The 22,975-nt window shown below is 33.4% G+C and overlaps 1 protein-coding gene across 2 annotated transcripts in view; it reads left to right on the forward strand.

Moving 5' to 3' along the window:
• The first annotated feature begins 6,340 nt into the window (after nt 1-6,340).
• PGAP1 (post-GPI attachment to proteins inositol deacylase 1) overlaps nt 6,341-22,975 on the forward strand; it is an 89,687-nt gene continuing 73,052 nt past the window's right edge. For both annotated transcript variants that reach the window (XM_031960277.1, XM_031960278.1), the window contains exons 1-2: nt 6,341-6,707; nt 22,804-22,957. In XM_031960277.1, coding sequence (XP_031816137.1) covers nt 6,564-6,707; nt 22,804-22,957 — 298 coding nt within the window. In that variant the 5' untranslated portion in view covers nt 6,341-6,563. The remainder of the gene's footprint in view (nt 6,708-22,803; nt 22,958-22,975) is intronic.

Below are 22,975 nucleotides of genomic sequence, written 5' to 3' on the forward strand. Positions count from 1 at the left end.
CACATAGTCTTGCCCTCAGTTTTTTCCCCTATAAAATGAGGATAATAATAGGATTATTAATGTGAGGATTGAATGAGATAATATTTGTAAAGTGCCTTGCAAACCATCAAGTACTATATAAATGCAAGCGATTATTATCTATTATTATTGTTGTTATCATTATTATATTGGGTTTAAGAGTTTGTATTATATCCTACAGGTAATAGGGAGCAATTGAAGGTTTTTGAGCAGAGAAATGGCATGATCAAATATTGCTTTAAGAAGAATATTTCGACAGCTGCACAAAGTACATCTAAGCTGGCACTTGAGAGCCTATTACCTGATTTTGAAGATGCCTTTTGCATGAGCTGCACTAAGCTTAATTTAGAGTTTTTTCCATGGAGTTTTACTCTGGAATGGCATCAATAAGCTAAAGAGAAAGAAACTGATCCTTTGGAGTCAGATGTCTAAATCCATCCTGGTATCTGTGAACCTAGAGTCCAAGGTATGAGTGTTAACTGCATTTTGGAATGCTTTTCTTTTTTATTTGATGTTATAAAAGGGAAACTTATCTAGATTGTTTCTTATGCTATCATCTCCCTAGGAGCTCTCATATTATATTATTAATAGGATTGTTTGTGTGAATTTATAAGAGGAAATGGTGATCTGTAAAACCTACTTCTCTTCACTGAATACAGATTATATCAAACTAATTTTATTTTTATTTTTAACAGATGGCATATCAGGATCCTCTACTTCAGCAGTTCAATAAAATTAACTCTTAGGAAGAGTTTGAGCCTTAATAAGAAACTATAGAATTTTAGAAATTGTAGGACCAGTGAGCCATCTAGTTGGCCCTTGAGGATAACATTTTTCATCATGAGTTCTTTGGGATTATTTTGGATTATAGCATGCTGAGAATAGCTAAATTATTCATAGTTGATTATCAACGTACTCCTGATTCTGGTCACTTCACTTTGCATCAGTTCGTGTGAATCTTTTCTGGTTTTTCTGAAATCATGCTGCTCATTATTTCTTTTAGCAAATTCATTACATTTATATGCCATAACTTGTTTAGTCATTCCCCAATTAATAGGTATCCCCTGAATTTCCAATTCTTTAAAGAGAGCTGCTATAAATATTTTTGTGTAGTAGGTCCTATCCCCAACCCTTTTTTTTGGATTCTTTAGGATACAGACCCAATAGAGACACTGCTGGATCAAAAGGTAGGCACAGCTTTATTGCACTTTAGGCATAATTCCATATTGTTCTCCAGAATGGTTGGATCAGCTCACAATTCCACCAACAATGCATTAGTGTCCCACTTCTCCTACATTCCTTCCAACGTTTATCATTTTCCTTTCTGTCATATTAGGCAATGTGATAGGTATGAGGTAGTACCTCAGAGTTGTCTTAATCTGTATTTCTCTAATCAATAATGCTTTAGGGCATTTTCATATGACAATAAATAGCTTTGATTTCTTCATCTTAAAAATATCTGTTTATATTATTTGATCCTTTATCAATTGGGGAATGACTTGTTTTATAAATTTGGCTTAAGTTCTCTATATATTTGAGAAATGAGTGCCTGTCAGAGACACTGTAAAAATCATTTCCTAGCTTTTTGCTTTCTTTTACATCTTGATTGCAATGCTTTTGTTTGTGCAAAAACTCTTTAATTTACATAATCAAAAATTTCCATTTTACATCTCATAATGCTCTTTATCACTTGTTTTCTCATAAATTCTTCCCTTCTCCATGGATCTGACAGGTAAACTATTCCTTGCTCTCCTAATTTGTTTATGATATCACCCTTTATGTCTAAACCATATACCTATTTTGACCTTTTCTTAGTATACTAAATAAGACATTGATATTCAATTTCTGCCACCTAGTTTTACAATTTTGCCAATTTTTGTCAAATAATGAGTTCTTGTCACAGAAATTGGAGTCTCTGGGTTTATCAAACACTAGATTACTATGGTCATTTAGAACTCTATCTTCTGTATCTAGTCTATTCCCATTAATTTACTACTCTATTTCTTAGACAGTAACAATTTTGATGATTACTATTTTATAATATGTCTTAAGATTTGATACAGTTATGCCGTCTTCCTTTACATTTTCCCTTCCTTAATTCCCTTATATTTTTGATCTTTTGTTCTTCCAAAGAATTTTATTATTATTTTTCTAGCTCTATAAAATGTTTTCGGTAGTTTGGTATGGCATTGAATAAATAAATTTATTTAGATAGAATTATCATTTTTATTATAGTGACTCAACCTACCCATGAGCAATTAGTAGTTTTCTAATTGTTTAGATCTTACTTTATTTTATGAAAAGTATTTTGCAGTTTCTGGATTTGCTTTGGGCAGACTAAAAAATATTTTATATTGTCTACAGTTATTTTAAGTGGAATTTCTCTTTCTATCTCCTGCTGCTGAACTTCACTGATAAAACATAGTAACAATGATAATTTTTGTGGCTTTATTTTATATCTTGCAACTTTACAAAAGTTGTTATTTCAAGTAGTTTTAAAGTGTTTCTCTAGAATTATCTAAGTATACCATCATATCATCTGCAAAGAGTGATAGTTTTGTTTCCTCATTGCCTGTTCTAATTCCTTCATTTTTTCTTCTCTTATTGCTATAACTAATAACTAAAAATAATATATACTAATATTTCTAGTACAATAATTGAATAGAATGATGTTAAGGCATATCATTGATTAATTTTTGATCTTATTGAGAAGGTTTCCAGCTTTTTCTCATTGCAGATGATACTTTTTTTTGGTGAGGGAGTAAGGGTTAAGTGATTTGCCCAGCGTCACAGATGGTAAGGGTTAAATTTCTGAGGCCATATTTGAACTCAGATCCTCCTAACTATGGGGAGTTAGCACTACAGTGCTCTACCTATTGTACTATCTAGCTACCCTACACATATTGTTTGTGGAGAGTTTTAGATACTACTTATCATTTTAAGGGAAGCTCCATTTATTCCTATGTTCTTGGCATTTTAAATAGGAATAGGTGTTGCATTTTGCCAAAAGCCTTTTCTGCAACTATTGAGTAAATCATATTATTTTTGTTGATTTTGTTATGTACATGATCAATTATATTGATAGTTTTTCTAATACTGAACTAGCTGTGCATTCCTGGTATAAAGTCCATCTTATCATAGTATATATTTTTTTTGCTATACTGTATAATTTTATTGCCAACATTTTATTTAAAATTTTTGCATCAATATTCATTAGGGAAATTGATTTATGGTTTTCTTTTTTGGTTTCAGTTCTTTCTGGTTTTAGTATCAGTACCATATTTGTGTAATAAAAGGAATTTGGTGGGACTTTATTTCTCCCAATTTTTCCAAATAGTTTTTATAGTATCAAAATCAATTGTTTTGTAAATGTTTGTAAATGTAGAATTCACTTGTGAACTCATCTGGCCCTGGGGATTTTTCCTTGAAAATTCATTGAATTCTTGTTCAATTTCTTTCTTAAAAAAATGAAATTTAAATTTTACATTTCCTGTTTGGTTAATCTTAGCAATTAAATTTTTGTAAACATTCATCAATTTCACTTAGACTGTCAGATTTATTGACATGTAATTGGGCAAAATAGATTTTAATAATTGCTTTAATTTCTTTTTCATCAGTGTTGAATTCAGTCTTTTCACTTTTGATACTGGTAATTTGGTTTTCTTTTTTTTTTAATCAAATTAACTATTTATTTATCTATCTTGTTTTTAATTTTGTCAATCTCTCCTTTGGTTTTCAGAATTTTCAATTTGGTGTTGGATTGTGAGTTTTAAATTTGTTCTCCTTCTAGTTTATTTTTATAAGTTGCCTACTCAATTCGTTGTTCTACTTTTTCTCAATTTTATTGATGTAAGAGTAAATTTAGCAATGCAAATTTCCTCTTATGTACTGCTTTGGCTGCATCCCATAAATTTTGGTATTCTGGTATTGTCTCTTTCTTGTCATTTCCTTTAATGAAATTATTGGTTATTTCCATAATTTGTTGTTTGGCTCACTCATTCTTTAAGATTAGATTATTTAATTTCCAATTATTTTTTTTTTGCATTATGATATGAAAAAGATGCATTTAATATTTCTGCCATTTTACATTTGATTGTGAGATTTTTTTTGTGCCCTAATACTTGATCAGTTTTTGTGTAGGAGCTATATGCCACTGGAAAAAAAAAAAAAGACAAGACATAGTCTTTTCGATACCTATTTAATTTTCTCCAAAAGGCCATCATATCTAACTTTTCTAAAATTCTATTCACTCCCAGAACTTCTTTCTTGTTTATTTTATGGATAGATTTATGTAGTTCTTGAGAGGGGAAAAATTGAATTGCCCCAATAGTATTGTTTTGTATTGTCATTTGACGTCTTTAAGAATTTGGACACTATCTAATTTATATTTTAATATATTTAACATCTACTGGTCATCCTGCCATCTGAGGGAAGGGGTGGGGGGAAGAAGGGGAAAAATTGGAACAAGAGGTTTGGCAAATGTCAATGCTGTAAAGTTACCCATACATATAACCTGTAAATAAAAGGCTATTAAAAAAAAAAAGAATTTGGACACTATACAGCTTCCTGCACATATGTTTAGTATTGAAATTATTTCATTATTATCTTTTATTAAGATGCAGTTTCCTTCTTTGTCTCATAATTAGGTCTATTTTTGGTTTTGCTTTGTCTAAGATCATAATTGCTACCCTCATTGTTTTTTTTTTTCTTCTTCAATTGAAGCGTAATAAATTTTGCTCCAGCCCCTTACTTTTATTCTGTGTGTGTCTCTTTGCTTCAAGTTTGTTTCATGTAAACAACATATTATAGGATTCTGGTTTCTAATCTACTTGGCCATCTGCTTCCATTTTATGGATGAGTTCATTCCATTCACATTTATGATTACTACACAGTTATGATTTTTTCCATATCATTCTTCCTACAGTTTATCCTTTTCTTTCTCCTTTAACCTTTTACATCCTCACAATTTTTCTTTTACCTCCAAATTCCTTCCTTTTTCCTACCCTTTAAAACTACTTTTTTCCCATTTAAAATTTTCTTTTTAAAAATTTATTTTTTATTCCAATTAATTTCCATGAGAAATTAAATTCATATCCATATTAAGTTTTTTCCTCTTTATGTGAGATAATTACCCTTCTTTACTTTTCCATTAACTTTTTCCCTTAATTTTATAATTCCCTCTCCCTTTATTCCCCCTTCATGTACCTTTTAACTCCCATTTTAAATTCTTAAAGTTATAAATATCTTCCTGTGGGGATGCAAAGTTTAAATTTAAAATTATTTTTCTTTTTCTTTTTATTTCGGTTAGTCTTATATTTAAATTTTTCTTTTTTTCGCTTGGTCTTTTTATGAATTTCATGGTCCTCTTCCTTAATGAAGCTTTTTTAAAATTGTGCCAGTTTTTCCCTTTAAAATTTTTGTTGTTTTTATTTTTTTTGGTTTTGGGTTGTTTTTTAAAAGGGGATTTTTTTTATTTGTTTTTGGGTTTGGGGGGGTTTTTTTTTCCTTTTGAAAACAAATTTCCGGCCCCTCCCCCCCCCCCCCCCCCCGCCCCCCTTTTTCCCCCCATTTTTTTTTTTAAAAAAAAAAAACCCCCCCCGCCCCCCCCCTCGGGGGGGGGGGCCCCCCCCTATCCCCATATAATATCAATTTTTAAAAATATATAAATATATAATAATTTTAAAAAACTGCATATAAATAATTTATAAAGAAATATAATTATATTTTTGCTTTAAAATATAATCTAAGTTTTGTATTAAATGATGTATGTGTTTTATTAAAGATATAATATGGTTTATAATTATATAGAAATATATTAATTAATCTCCAATGTATATGCATTACACATATAATATATAAATACAATTTATAAATAATAATTGTATATATATACAACAATATATTTCTCTTTTTTTTAATTTGGATTTTAAAAAATACTTAAAAAAAGTCTTTTTACGTTTTCCCCGGGCTTTTGCCTTTCGTGGGGTTTGGTTGCTTTGGTTCCCAAAGGTTGCCCGGCCTTTTAAGGGACCAAAGGTTTGGGACAAAAGGGAACTGGAGATTTGTACCTTTCAGGCTTTTCCCTTCCTCTCCCTTTCACTCATCTCTTTCCCCTCCTCCATTTCCTTTTCCACTTTCATCTTTACTCTCCCAGCCCCTCGAGGTTTGAGCTCCCCAAACCCCCCACCCGTCCCTCCTCCCCTCTTGTGGTATGACTCTTTCCGCAGAGGGAGAGGGCGGGAGAAAGGAAAACACGCTCACGCACGCGCGCACGCGCACACACATTCTCACACTCACACACCCTCACACCCCTACATATAATATTCCCTTCCCCCCCCTTCGGCGCATGCGTGCTAACGGCCGACCAGCCGCGGGGACAGGCGGGCTGGCAGGCGGACAGACAGACTGAGGGGGTGTGGGCGCTGCGTGGGCGCGTGCGCAGACGCGCTTCTCCTGCCTGGTCTCCTAGCCGGGAGTCAATCGGGTGTTGGGGTCTGTCAGTCAGCGTGTCGGCCTGGTCTCGCGGCCCCTGCTCTCTGGGCGAAATGGTCTCGTTGGCCAAAGCCTGGACCGTGACGTTCTATGGGGCTTTGGCCCTGATGGTGGCCCTGGGGATATGGGATGTTTTCTTTGGGTACGAAGAGAACAAGTGCAGCATGAGCTATATGTTCGAGTACCCGGAATACCAGGTGAGTGTGGCCCCGCCCCCAGCCTGCCCCGCCCATCCCCTGCCCCATTTTTCTCCCCTCGCTCTCCCGTGCTCTGGGACCCCTCCTTTCGCCGTGAGCCGTTTTCCTATTTAGGGGGGCTTGTTGCGAGGTCCCAGCCCCCGCTTGCTCCTCAAAATTCCCTCTTCTTTTTGCCTCACGATAGTTCCCAGATCCCAAGCCCTGCGCTCTCCGGCGTGGACCTACCGAAACCCTCCCCCATATTCAAACGGTACTGGCGCCCCCTGCCTCCCCAACAGGTGTCTCCCGACACCTCGTTATTTTAGCTCCCCTCCCCCCACTGTCACGGAGGACTCCTTTCCCTTTCTGCAATCGGGTATAAAACGCTGCAGAGAAAGGGAGTGAGAGCCTAGGTGACCACACGTCTGCCTGTTGAAGGCTTTGTTTTCCCTCTTTATAGAACTGTGCTTTTGCAGGACTGGATGCGAGACTGAATGGGGAGGTGGGGGGAGGGGGGGGCGGGGCGGGGATATGTTTTTTAAACCGGGTTGGACTGTCATGTTTTTATAAGCTACCTTTCTTTGTGTTTGTGTGCGCTAGTCCTTAACAACAAACCCGACCTCTTACTAGTTGCGCGTACCACCTGTTCCACATTTTTCTATTCAGTTCTAACCTTTATGAAGTATCTACTATGGGCAAAACAGATGGAGCTCCCATGTAAAACGGGGAAAAGGACCAGTCCTTTCCTTCAATGAGCTCACAACAAAGGCCCGGCTTTGCGTCTGCCAATTTGGCCACACCCCCTCCCCTTCTGAGGAGGTTCAACCTCAATTTTCTCACCAATATGATGTAATGGAGCGTAGTATTCGCAGTGTAAAAATGACATTACCCTAATTAGTTTCTTCATAATTTTTATCCAAATTTGGATAAAAAAATGGATTTGGATCCACATTTTGGATAAAAAAATGTTTTTAACTTTAATTATGATATAGTGAAGTAGAAAGAACACTCAATCTCCTATGTTACCTTTGTGACCTTGGGTAAGTCAAAGTCAAAGGTTACTTTTCCTCAGTTATGTTAAAAAAAAGAGTTGGACTAGATAATGATGAAGATCTTCTCTGGTGCTTACATTCTACAATAAAATCACTCCTGTAATAATTCCAAGAAAAACACTTCCATATGGCTCTAAAACTATAGGAAACATTCCTTAAAAATCATTTTGGTAAGCCAGGAAAGAATATAGTACCATACTTATTCAATTAAATGTCATAGGAAAATAGTAATTTTCTGCTATGTGCTTTCCTACTACTGTTTACAATTCTATACACTATTCCATCCCAAGTAGTGATCTCTTTTTTTAAGGACTAAATTCATGGACATTTTCATATGGCTTCTTATTTTTTAATGTGGTTGCTAATCAGGATTTTGAATTAGTGATTGTTAAAAGAAATGAAATGGAAACATTTGATATAGGCAGAACAGGGAATAAAGTAGAATACATAATCAACACATTTAGGTCTGATTGCAGAAATGATGAAATAATTGGCATTTTAAGTTTGCTTTTTTTACATTTTACTAATTATTTAAATGGCTCTGCTTTACTTTGTCTCTAATTTAGTTTTTTTTGGATATTTTTGTGTGTGGCGTGGATATTTTTAGCAGTCTGGTGGATTGTGTGGATCTCTTTTCAAAATAATGTTTTGAAATGCATAGAGAAGATTAGTTTTTATTGAAATATAGTTGTTAAAGTATTCAAACTTAAAGACTTTAGGTTAATAGCTCTTGCTCTAACCGAATATTATTTCTTTTCATTTTGTATGATTTAATAATGAGGAAGATCTCAATAGGCTAAAGTAGGTTATCTTAATTATCTATGATATGAGTTTGATTTAAATCAAATTACTGTAGAACTATGGTAAATTCCATTTATTTTTAGATTATAAACAATAGATAAAGATGTAAGTAAGAGTAATAAGCGATTGTCCTTTCACAGAATCACAGAATTTTGGAATTGAAAGGGCCTTCAGTGTCTATTTAGTTCATCCCATAATTGGAAAAGAATCCTGTCCTATAATGTATCTGACATATGATTATTCACCCTTTACTTGAAGACTACTTGTGATGAGAAATCCATTATTTCTTGAAGCAGCTAATTCCATACTCTGATAGCTCTAATTGTTCATTTCCTCATTATAAGACCTAAATTTGATCTTTACACATTCTGCTTATTATTTGTTTTGTCCTGTTAGGCCAAACAGAACAAATATCAACCCACATTCATATTATATAGGCTCTCAGATATTTTAAAAGTGATTATGTATCTCCTCTCACCCCTAGACTTCTGTTTTCTTAGCTATACTTTAGATCCTTCAGCTTTTTCTCTTTTAGCATGAATTTGAGTCCTTTCATCATTTTAATTAATCCCATCTAGACATGTTCCAGTTTACCAATTTCTATCTTGAAATGTGGTATTCTGAACAGAAAACAGTACTCTGGACTTGCTTTAACTGACAAGAGTACAATAGGATTATCACTCCTCATTCCTGGACTCTGTTGTTCTTTAGCCCAAGATTGAATTAACTATTTGCTGTCATGTCACACTCTTGACTCAAATTGTGTTTATATTCTTTTTGTTCATCCTTTGTTTGCAAAGAGGAACAGTGCCATCATGAGTGATGTTTTGACTTGTATGTGAATTGAATTGAGGTAAAGATTAGTCATCAGTCTAACTCTTTCTTCCTGAGTCATTGAAGTCCAATAGCAGAACAAAAGTCAAGACAACTAGAGATGGCCCAGGATTCAGTGGATAACCTTGATGTTTTTAATGCCTGACACAGTTCTAAGTGTTCCATAGCACTTACTTCAACCACTTTGATGGTTGTTGGAATGAATTGTTCTCATTCATTCATTCTGCCTGGGATTGTCTTCACAAATTTGGAGTAGATATCTTCCTAACTCATGGACAGGTTTGAGGCCTATTGGTATTTGTTAACCTGATTTAGCCTGTCTATGAGATAGTTTACTGGGGTGTAACCCTTTTTGGAACCACTGGGAGTTTCATCAGTCAAACTGCTTTCAATCACTCTTGGTGTTCTTCCTAGTATTGTTCTTGTAAAGTCAATTTTTTTTAAACCCCAAAGACTTTATGATTAGTAATTTCATTATATTATATTTGGCTACTTTTCTAACTTCGTAAATCTTTTTTGTATCATGATAATTTCACCTAATATGTCATATACCAATTTGATAAACATTGATCAAAGCCACTGATAAAAATTTTTACAAGCACAGTGCAAAGCCTGGATCTCTTTGGTACCCCATTGGAGAGATTTCCTTTTAAGATGATATTGACCTATTAATGACTGATCTTTGGATCTAGCCATCCAACTAGTTTTGATTTCATCCCTTGTTAGCTGATATAAAAATATATAAAATTTTTCACAAGGACAGTATCAAATATTTTGATAAATGCTTTGCTAAAATTAAGTAAACAATATAGCATTTTCTTGTTATATTAGCTTAATAATTCTGTTAAAAAATAAGGTTATTTTGGTTGCCTTGACTCCAAATGATCTAGAATTTTTTCAGTAATTAAGTCAAGCTCATTGATCTTTAGCTTGCAAATATTTCTTCTTTTTTTGCAAATTGATTTAACATTATTCTTCTGCAGTCCCAGACTGCATTTTTTCCATTATTCCCTCTCTGATTGTTCATAGTAAATATTATTTACTATATTTGTCATGAATTCTATGAGCATTTTTTTTTGCAGGATTTGAATAGTATTTTTTTCCAAATACATGTAAAGATCATTTTCGACATTCATTTTTGTAAAACTTTGTGTCCTAATTTTTTCCCCCTCTTTCCCTTCCTTTGTCCTCTTCAAGATAGCAAGCAATCTATATAGTTTAAATATATGCAAGCCTTTTAAATATGTTTCCATATTTGTCTTATTGGACAAAAAAAAAAGATTGAAAGAGGAGGGGAAAATTATGAGAAAGGAAAAAACAAACAAAAAGATGAAAATATTCTTTGATCTATATTCAGTCTCCAGTGTTTCTCTCTCTTGATTTCCATCTCAAGACTATTGGAATTACCATGAATCACTGCATTGTTGAGAAAAGCCAAGTCCATGGCAGTTGATCATCATGTAATATTGCTGTTACTATGTATAATGTTCTCCTGGTTCTGCTCATTTTACTCAGCATTAATTCATGTAAATCTTTCTAGGCTTTTCTGAAATTAGCCTTCTCATCGTTTCTTATAAAACAGTAATATTCCATTATCTTCATATACCATAATTTATTTAATCATTTTGCATCTGATGGGCATCCATTCAGTTTCCAGTTCCTAGCCACTACAAAAAGAATTGCTACAAACACTTTTACATATGTGGGTCCTTTTATCTTTTTTATCCTTTTGGAATAGAGTCCTAGTATTGAGTCTTTCAGAATTTATTAAAGGCCTTCTATGTTCAACACACTAAGTACTTGAAATATAAAGACAGGGAAAAACTAATCATTGTTCTCAAGAAACTCAGTCCAATGGAGGAGATAAAACCCAAACGACTATATACAAACAAGCTATATCAAGAAATATGTTATCTTACAGGAAGGTCCCTTTATTATTTTGATTTCAGGAGTTTTTAGTTAAAATGAATGTTGGAGTTTGTCAATTTTCTTTTTCTTTTTCCAGAAACTAGCAATGTAATCAGAGAGTTTTAGTGATTTATGTTAACATGAAAGCTTCTTTTCTTTCTTTTTTTTGGAACCAATCTTGCATTACTGGCATAATTCCTGGTCAAAATCATATAGTCTTTCTAATATGTTGTTGTAGGTGATTACTTGCTACATTTTATATTCATCAGCATTCATTAAGTATATTTACATCACAGGAAGAGAATGAAATGATCTTATTATTGCAAACAGTTTATTATCAGAATTAGTTGATGCTATTCACTCATGATTTCATCTTGTCTTAGAGGTATTTTTACAAACCCTCTCTGGGAGTTCTTTATTACTTGTTCAATTTATTTTTCAAAAATAAGTTATTTAGATCATCCATTTCTTTTCTTACTATTTTGGGTATTTAAAATTTTGTTAAATATCAGTTTGGTTAGCATATAAATGGGCAAAAAACTAATAATTTCATTTGTTTATTTATAAGTTTTAAGGTTTTTTCATTTCTGATTCTATCAGTTTGTTTTTCCTTTTAAAATCAGGTAAATTTAATCTATTTTATTATTTCTAAAAATGAGTTCCTGCTTTTATTTATAAAAGATCATTTCCTTTCAACTTTATTAATATCTTTAATTTTCATAGTTAATCAGTCGAGGATTTTTGATTTGTTGATCAAGTTGTTTTAGTAGTATGCATTATCGTTGATTTGTTCTTCATCTTCTTGATGAGATTTTTAGAGATATTTAGAGATTTTATATTTAGAGATATTTATTTTAGATTTAGAGATATAAAATTTCCCCCTTTTTGCTTTATCTGTGTCCCATAAGTTTTGGTATATGGTCTCATTATTGTCATTGCCTTTGATGAAAGCATTTAAATTTTCTTTTGTTTCTATAATTTAATCTTTGATCCACCAATTGTTTTGAATGACTTTACCAGGTTTTCAGTTACTTTTAAATTCTTTCTTTAAGGGCTCTTTTTGAATAGAATTTTTATTGCATTATAAATGCAATCTGTAAATAATGTGTTTAATATAGTTTTACATTTTTTTGGTGAGATTTTTATAAAGCTTTAGTACAGTTGGTTTTTGTAGATGCCATATGCAGCTTAGAAATATATTAATTTTTTCCATTTCCATTTATTCTTCTCCAAGATTCTATCATTTCTAAGTTTTCTAAAGTTCCATTCAAGCCCTGAATTTCTCATTTGTCTTTTGATTAAATTTTTTATTTCTCTTCAAGAAATTTTTCCTTTTAATATTTAGCTGCTATGTTATTAGGTGTTTGTACATTAAATATTAGCATTGATTCATTATCTATTTTGCCTTTTAACATACTATAATTTCCTTGGGTCTTTTTATTTCATCTCTATTTACTGTAGCCTTATCTAAAATCATTATTGTTACTTCTGCTTTTTATTGAGTCCAGCTGAAGAATGATAGCTTCTACTTCTGCCCTTAATTTTTAAGATTATGTAAATCTTTGTGTTTCAAGTCTATTTCTTGTAAACAATGTATTGTCATATTCGGTTTTAATCCATGATGCCACTATTTCATTTTGTGGTTCAATTCATTTTATTTATACTCACAGTTTTGTTTTTTAATTGTGTTTCTCCCATTTTCTACTCTTTACTTCTGCCACCCTATTTACAGATAAGAAGTGATATAAGAGAGAGAATTTGCCTGATACTCATGAATTCTAAATTAATGTTGTTAAAGCCCTTTTCCCCTCCTTAACCTTCCTGTCATCTAAGGTTTTTTTTTTTTCCTTCTTTTTATTTTAATCTTCATGTTTTTTCCTCCAGTATTTGAGAAGATTGTTTTGCTTATGACTATTCCCTTACCTGTCCTCCCCACCTCATATTATTCTTTCTTTTTTTATTTTAACATATTTTTATATGAAGATCATTATGTAGGTAGGTATGTATACAGCTATATCAATCTTCCTTTATCTAATTCAGATGAAAGTGAAATTCATAGGATGCTCATCTTTCTACTTCTTCCTCCATGACTACATGATCTTCATCTTATGCACCTCTGTTACACAATAGTGATTTCCTTCCTTTCCTTGGACTTTTCCTATCCATTATTATCCTGTTGTCTCCTGTCCCTTTTATTTTCATTTTTTTTCTAAATTCATTAAAAAAGAACAAAACTATTTTGTTATTTTTGTCTGTCTCTCTGATCCTTGAAGATATTTATTTTTAATCTCCTCATTAACATGTAAATAATTTATCCTCACACATTCCTATTCAGTTATATGATTATGTGTACTTTACTATGTTCTCTTAGCACCTGCATTTCTATTTCAAAATGCCCTATGCAATTCTGATTTTTTCATCAAGAATGCTTGAAATCACCTAGTCATTAGAGGTCCCATTTCTACCCTCTTTTAAATTAACAATACCAGATGGGTTCTCCTTAGTTCCAAATATTTGTTTCTTGAATTTTCATATTATATCATATTATAAACTCTTCTACTTTAGAGTGCCAACTGCTGTTGTGGTTCCTTGAAATATGAAGTCCTCTTTTTTGGCAACTAATAATATTTTTTCTTTAACTGAAAGCTTTAGGTTTTAGTTTTGAAACTCCTAGGAATATTAATTTGGGGAGTTCTTTTTAATGTATTTAGTATTTTTCTCCCCTCCCCCAGTTATGTTAAAAAACAATTTTTAACATTCTGTTTTGCATTTGGTTTTTTTTTTCCAAGATGACCAGTGGATTTTTCTATTTTTATTTTAACTTCTAGTTCTAATAGTTCTGGACAGCTTTCATTTTTAATTTCTTTAACTATAGTATCCAGACTTTTTTCTGATTCTAATTTTCAGATAGTTCAGTTATTTTCATTTCTTTTGTTAATTTTTTTTACCGTCAGTTGTTTTTGATATTTTTCTTATATTTTCTTTATTTTTTTTTCATTTTTTTTGTTTTGCTTTGATATTCTATTATTTAGTCTTTGTTTTCCCCCTTGTCTATTCTCATTTTTAGGACATTTTGTTCTCAAGTGGGTTTTATACCATCTATTCTAAGATGTTAATTTTCTTTGCTAAGTAAATAATATTTATTTAAACTCAAAAGCAACTATTATATAAAGAAAAGTTAGAAGATTTACCCATAAAAGCAGAAGTAAAGCAAAGATGCCGATTATCACCACTGCTATTTAACATAGTCCTAGAAATGTTATCTTATAGCAATAAAAAAAGACAGAAATTGAGGGAATAAACAGGAGAAATTGCTGATTTTTGTAAGCTATACAATGTTGAACATAGAAAATCCTAGAGAGTCAGCTAAGATTTAATTAAAATAGTTAATAAGTTAAGCAAAATTGTGAGTTATAAATGCAAATGAATTATAAGCATTCATATATATATATAATTAAGAAAACTCAGTAGGAAGATTCAGAATTCAAAATTCATTTATTCAAAATATCAACAGAAATAATAAATCATAAGGGATTAAATCTGCCAACATTGATTTGGGATTATATTAATCTAACTAAATAGTTAGATTTCCAGAAATAAATTTTGACCTAAATAATTGGTGAAATATTAGTTACTCATAGAAAAAAATAGCCAATATAAGTTTTAAAATGCCAATACCACCTAAATTTTCAAATTTCCCTCTCCTGCCCCAATCTCTCTATTTACTTACAATCTCACATCTCCAGATGCCTCTCAAACATTTTGAACTGGATATCCAATAAACATATAAAATTCAATATATTTAAAAAAGAGCTCTTTCTCTTTCTCCAAACACTGTCTCCCTCTTATCATTCTCTGTTACTATAGAGGGCATTATTAGGCTCTTAAGTTTTTCACACTTGCTACCTAGGAGTCATCTTGCATCCTCACTGTCTTATTCTCTATGTCCAAGTTGTTGCCAAGATCTTCCAGCTTCAACTTTGCAGATTCCCTTAAATATTCCTTCTTTTCTCTGACACTGCCACCACTCTCTTTGCCACAGGTCCTTATCACCTTATGCCTGGATTATTGCAATAACCTCTTGAAGGATCTGCCTGCCTGAATTGTCTCTATACTGCACTCTGAGTTCAACTACTAAAATATTTTTCCTAAGATTCAAATCTGATCAGATTACCTTCCCAAAAGGGAGATCTAGGTTTACAGTCAAGAATAGCTTAACTCAGTAAAATTGAGTATAACACTACTGTTTGGAAGGAAATGGGCCTTTAATGAAATTATTTCTATGCATTCCTTATGAAATACTGAATTTAAGTAGAAATTTTAAATATAAATATAGGAGTAAAAAAGAAACATAAAAAGGTAAATACAGAATAGGAATTGGAACACAAATTTTTTAGGATGAAGTGTTTACATTTTAATAGAAAGGGTTTAGATTTTCTTTTTTTCTTTTTTTTTTGCTGAGGCAATTGAGGTTAGGTAACTTGCCCAGGGTCACACAGCTAAGACATGTTAAGTGTCTGAGATCATATTTGAACTCAGGTCCTCTGGACTTCAGGGCTGGTGCTCTCTCCACTGTACCACCTAGCTGCCCTGGGTTTAGATTATTTAAACATGCTATAAGAACCTGATGTCAAGCAGGGATTCAAATAAGAGAGTCTGGAAGCAATTTTTATATTTTGATGTTGTTAAAAGAAGAACAGAAAAGGAGACTGAAAAAAACAATAGAAAATAAAAGGAGAGGGAAAAGAGAATTTATTTCACAAAATTGGAGGCACATGTCAAAATATATACAAATGAAGAAAGATGGGGAAGTGTCACTTGAACCTCATTTTGATCTGATACAGGATGAAGTGAGTAGGACCAGGAGATAATTTATACCATAACACTATCATTATAAAAATGAATCATTTTGAAAGACTTTAAAATGTTGATCAATACAGTGATCAACCATGATTCCAGAAGAATGATAATTTATAATTTTGGCTCTATAGATAGATGAGAATTCTGTACTCACGACAGGTGATGAACAAGATATGTAGAGTCTGACACATTTTTGGAAATGAACATTGTTGGATTTCCTCATCTCATGGAAGGAAGTCAGCTAGCATTTTTAAAGTACCTATGAGGCATCAGATACTGTGCTAAGCACTGGGGATTTAATGAAGAGCAAAAAGAGTTTCTGTTCTCAAGAAGTTCACAGTCTAATGGGGGACAGAATATACAAACAACTTTGTTCTAATAAGATATATCTGGGATAAATTATCTTACAGAGAAGATATTAAGATTAAGGAGGACCAGGAAATGCTTCTTATAGAAAGTGGGACTTTAACGGAGACTTGAAGGAAGCCAGAAGGTTGAGATGAGAAAGAAGAATTTTACAAACATGTGGGGCAGCCAGTGGGAAACACTTAGGAGCTGAGAGATATATTGTTATGTGCAAGAAACAACAAAGAGGGCAGTGTCACGAGATCTCAGAATACATGATAGAGTGTAAGGTGATCATGATCAGAAAAGTAGGAAGGGGCCAGGGTTTTAAAAGCTAAATAGAGGGTTTTGTATTTGATCCTGAAGGTGATAGGGAGTCACTAAAGTTTGTTGAGAGGGGAAAATTGAGCAGCTAGATGGCAGTGGAGAGAGCATTAGGCCCGGAGTCAGGAAGACTCCCCTTGGTCTTAAGCAATTGTTGTGTGACCCTGTGCAAATTATTTACCCCTGTTTGCCTCATTTTCTTCATCTGTAAGATGAATTGGAGAAGGAAGTGGGAAACCATTCTACTATCTTTGCCAAGAAAATCCCAAATGGGGTCTCAAAGAGTCAGATATGACTGAAAATACTGAACAAAACAAAATAATAGCTACCAAAATTTCACTTGGGTGATAAATTTGGATTGAATGAACTTCAGAGCAGGAAAGGTTATTTATTGTATGATAGAGACAGAAGGAAAGTCTAGAAATGATAGCAAGCAGTAAGGTACATTCTTACTCTCATTATGATATGAGTAAAGTATATGAGTGAATGATGGCTAAGGTTATAGTGCTTATTGGGAGGGAGTCAGGTCTCAGTGAGAGCCAAAATATGGAGGGAATAAGAAAAAGTTTAAGATAGGAAACATATATTTCAGAGAATACAGTGGAATGGACAAATAGATTTGGAGTGGAACATTTGAGGTCAGGGTCAAGGTAAATGGGAATAAGGCAGCAGGCAATGGTGAATGGGGAATGAGATTTGTACATCAGTACATTGGTGTTCAGAATCCTTGAGATGTGGAAAGTTTAAGTGTTTGGGAGTATGCTAAAAATTTAGGAACAGAGTCCATGCAAGAATATTGTTGATTATAGAGAGATTCATTGAGAGAGTAGGTTATTTTACTATTCAAAACTTTTCGACATGGTCTAATCTCATGGTAGGTGGTTATTGTTTCCAGGGTTCTCATGAGGCCCTCAGGACCTCACAATGGGAAGGGGAAGAGGAAGTTTTGTCTTGAGGTTATCTGGAGAAGAGGTAGGAACTTGCTATTTGAGGTAGGTCTTGTCTGGAAGCTACCTCTGGAGCACTAGATAATGTTGTGGAGTGAAAGCAGAGGCCATAGACTCTGACATGGATACTTTCCTGCAGCAAGTATCCAGGTCAGTCTTTGTCTCTGCAGAACTTCCTGGGAATGCATGCATGTGGGGCGAAAAGGCCAGAGAACTGCTTAGGAAAGTTAACTAGAAAGAGTGTAGAGAGAAAAGTAAGGAAAGCCTGGTACAGAACATCCATAACCTAAAGCCATGAAGTGGTTAAACAGATTGGAAAAAAATCTGGAGGGACATGTGTTATAAAAAGTCAGAGAACATGGTATTCAGAAGATGGTGATTGACAATGCAAATACAATAGATTGAGAAGAATGAGGAGTGAAAAAAATCCATCAGATTTGGCACTTAAAGAATCATTGGTAGCACTGGCTAGATTAATTACAGTTTAGTGATGTAGTAAGAGACCAGTTTGCAAACTATTTCATAAGAAAAAAGTGGAGGTAGGTATTTTTTTTTTTTTTTTGGGTGTGGGTTGGGCTGAATATGAGAGGATTTAAAAAAATAGTTTAAGGGAAGGTAGTATCCAAATAAAGGGATTTTTGTTTGTTTGTTTATTAAGGAGATTTGGGCCAGTTTGAAGGAAGTGGGGAAGAGATCTCTTGACTAGGAGAGATGAGAAAGAGAGAATGATTGAGAATACAGTTTGTTGGAGAAGACAGGAGAGAATAAGATCAAATACTTGTGTAGAGAAGTTGGCCTTGGCAAGAACAGCTACCTTTTTGTTAAAATGAGCGTGGGAAATAATACTAAAGGGTTTACAGATAAAAAGTAGAATAGGTAGCTCATGTCACTTGAATTCTCTGTAAAATAAGAGGCAAAGTGTTCAGTTGAGAGGGACAGAAAAAAGTGTGAGGAAGGTTTGAGAAAAGAAAATTTATTATAGTTTCTGTGGGAAATGAGATAGGGATCAGAGGAATATAAGGACTGCCTTGTGAAGCAAGGGTCAAGTTGTTATTAGATTCCATGAATTGATCCAGTTAACCCAGTTCAGAAGGGACTGAAAAGAAATTGAAGATTGAAAACAGGTGGGAATACCTTGGGGATGAAGTTTTGCAGTGTAAGAGAAAGGATAATTGGTAAGACGTTCAAAAGCGTGGTAGGGTAATATAGAGTTGAGATGGCTATTAGGTTGAGGTTGGAGAGGGAAGCTTAAGAAAGTAATCAGGACTCAAGGGGATTAAAGATCTCCATGAGATAAAAGAACCTGTATAAGAGGAAAGGATCAATCAGTCATAAGTTGTGGTCAAATGGGAAAATGTCAGTGTCTAATTAGGTAAGTAGAAGATACTTGTGGATAAAAGGCAAAATCTAGTGGATAGCCTATGTGTGAATGAGAGAGAATGAAGGAATGGATTTTGGGCCAAGGAATTAGGTAATTAGTAATTGAAAGATTATGTGAATATTTGGGGAGGAGAAGAATATGGCAAGCCAGATACTAGTTTCTTATCAGATTAAGTGCAGAAGACAGTAGATGAGACTCAAATGTTTCAAATTGTCTTGCTTTAATAAAAACTATATGTCAGTAGAGGAAGTTGAAACTATTTGCAAAAAATGAAATTTTTGGACAAATTATTTTTCTATTATTTATGCTATTCCTCTACCTCCCTTTCTCTTGACTAGATTATTTAATCTTGGCTCTGTGTGTGTGTGTGTGTGTGTGTGTGTGTGTGTGTATTTATATATATAATATAAATTTTAATCCTGTCAGATTTTAAACTGTAGCTGTTGTTTTCTTTAAATGTTCTTCATCATTTATTCACAAATACTTAGTGTGCTGTTTTGAAACCCAACACAAACTTTTTTCTATTTTTTTAGATTTGGATAATTCTGACTAAACAAAAAGTTTTTTTTTAAACAATGGTATGGTGTTGTCCTTAATAGATCGACTTGTTTTGTGGAATTACATTATTATATTTGAAAATTTGGAAAAAGTATTTCATTCTTAAGTGTAATGTTGGTTGAGGTTTAAAAGAATCAAATTTCCTGGAAACCACACTTCGATACTTTATGATTACACAGGAATATTCAGATACTTTCTATATTTCCTTCATTCCAGTTTTCTCAAGAGGACATTATTAAAGTAGGGTCTCACAGTGAATCTCAATAAACCTCAGTCTTACAGAGCAGTTAATGGTTTATCACCTTTTATATATGTACACACTATATATTTATTTGCCTCTTGAAAACTCTAGTTTTAAACATGTAGAAAAGCATATGTAAAGTTACTACCGACCCCAAATATTTGGTGATCATGTGATATTTCTTTTAATGTCTTTTGAGAACCAATGTAATGCTGGGGCTGTTCACCTGTTATTTTTTTCTCTTGCTATGTAATTGGCTCACCACTTTCTCTACTCATCCATATCTCATACCACTTCTTCCATGAAAGTCACTGTTGATAGAATCAAACAATGAATGAATAGATGAGAAACATTCATTAGAATTCATTTATTTTTATTAAACAATTATTAAGTGTGCCAAAGTGCTAAGGGGGGAGGTTAAAATGGAAAAGTGAGGTTTTCTCTGGCCTCAAATAGTTTACATCCTCAGAAGGGAAGACAACACACTTGGAGAGTAGTGTTTTGTATTGGGAAGTCACCAGAAGGACATAATGGAGTTGATTTAAAGTAGCATTGGTAATATGAATTTGATTACACAATCCAGAGGAAGAAGTGGAGGGACTGCAGTGTTTGGGCAAAACCAAAAGGAGAAAGAGGACAAGAAAATGAGTGGGATGAATTTGAAGCATGACTTGGGCTGGCGATATATATATATATATATATATATATATATATATATATATATATATATATATATATATATATATACCTATGCTACATCAGTATTTGTGTGCAATCCAGCTGAGGTAGAATATAAGCTCCTTGAGGACAAGGATTTTTATTTTTAAATATCTATATTCTTGGGACCCAGCATGGTTTATTGCACACGATAGATTAACAAATATTTTATTGAACTTAATTAGCAATATGGTGCAGATAACTTAAGCTATTTTGTGGTGGTAGATAGTGCCTTTTGAGATAAGCAGTAAACTTGTCATTTTATTGGCAGAGGGAACATCTTAATGAGAAGACTGTCTGTCTACAAGTGCAGTTGGAATCTTTGTTACTTAGTTATTTAGCGCATTGAAGTTAAATGACTGCTTAGAGTCACATACCCAGTTTACATAAGAAGTAGGACTTGAATACAGTTCTCTATCTACTACAACAGGCTGCCTTTGTTATTTGACATAGCCAGATACATAGGCTATGTGTGTGTGTGTGTGTGTGTACATACACTATATTGAAACTTTTCCTGTTTGAAATAATAACTAAGTCAAAATACAGCAATGTAAACTGCTCAGAAGCTTAGTGATAGTTAATAATATATACACTTTATATATCTATAATATATACCTTTAAAGTAAGAAACAAATGCCAGTCTCTTGATTCTTCTGTGTAAGAAATGTAGGATTTTTTCGTAAAGCATGGCTACAGAGTTAATGTATTTCATGAGCTTATTATAAGGTAAAGTATATGAAATAGAGAAGTAATAAATCTTCATTATTAAAAATAACTAGTTTTTCTTTGATTTGGTAGCAGATCAACATATATTTGGATGAATATTTGATTTTATGATTTTTTTCTTTTTTTTGGTGAGGCAATTGGAGTTAAGTTACACAGCTAGTAAATGTCAGAGGCTGGATTTGAGCTCAGGTTCTCCTGACTCCAAGGCCAGTGCTGTATCCACTGTGCCATGTAATTGTCTTCTTGGATGAATATTTGGGGATATGGATTGTACTTCAGAAGGAGAAGAAAGAATTAGTAATGTAACATTTTGTTGATTTTGTTAATATATTTAATCTACCCTTCTTAATTCTATTAGTGCTTTGCTGTGGTGGTTAGTGAATTTTCTAAGTATTCAGTGATCTGAATTTTTTTTTCAAGGTAGCATATTTAGGGGTTGATCATTTTAGATCACCAAGACATTCAATTTGAAATCAGCTTTTATAGATAACTTATGTAATGAGTTAAAGACAACTTAGATAGGGTCCACAACTTGGATAGAGCCATTGCACCTCAGTATTTCTGTAATTGCCAGTATGTGAGGGTTAACAGATAAGGGTGACTTCTTAAGGTAGTACAAAAGTAGCAGAGTGGGTGATGCATCTCCCAACACTGATTGAAAAGTAGGGCTGGAAACAAAGGGTCACTGAGTCGTCATAACATTCAATATTATGTCTTAAGTTCTTTGGGAACTTACAAGTAAATACCTTGCCTTTCTCTTTGGGCAATCTTAGGAGCCCTAGGGAGGAAGTTGTTGAAAAAAAGGCTGTCCACTTGTAAAGTAATGAAATGATTTCCTGAGTAACCAAGACCTCTCACAGCTGAAGTTGAGGGTAAAGGGTAGGGGCAGAGACCAAATGGAAAGGCCAGTGAGAAAAAGCCAGGAAATGTGTGTGACCTAGACTCAGACCTTCCTGGGACTTGCACCAGCAGAACTGGTTCCATGAGGCAGAGATATCTCAGCTCCAAAGGCAAGCATAGTGAGCGCTGCTCCAGGGGAAGAGGGTAGAAACATATCAATTCCAGAGAAAGAAATTTGGTTATACAGTTTTGAAGTTTGTTAATACAAGGTACACATTTGTTTATAAATTTTCTTCTAATATAGAGGTGAATTTTATTTGATGTGTTATCTGACTCCTGATTATCAAAAGTATAAAATCACACCCAAAACAGAATGTATTGAAAGTGATATCTCTGAGCCATATTAAGTCTCGGCCCCAGCCTTGAATTGATTTTGCCAGATCTTGGAATGGATTTTGCCAGAAAATAATGCCTCAAATTCTTTTGAACTGGGGACTCAAGTGTTAATTCAAGAAGCATTTATACAGTTGATCTGAATTCTTTTGAAAAGTTAAAGATGTGATCAAAATGTTTCTTTCTACAGAAAATCAGTCTTCCGCACAAACTGACCAGACAATATCCAGCTTATGAACTGTATTTATATGGAGAAGGGAGCTATGCCCAAGAAAACAAAAATCTCTTATTGTCAGGGATTCCAGTTCTTTTTCTTCCTGGTAATGCTGGAAGTTACAAACAAGGTAAGACTATTTTAAGTG

This window comes from Sarcophilus harrisii, chromosome 3 (genome assembly GCF_902635505.1).
Source record: "Sarcophilus harrisii chromosome 3, mSarHar1.11, whole genome shotgun sequence".
Taxonomy (NCBI): domain Eukaryota; kingdom Metazoa; phylum Chordata; class Mammalia; order Dasyuromorphia; family Dasyuridae; genus Sarcophilus; species Sarcophilus harrisii.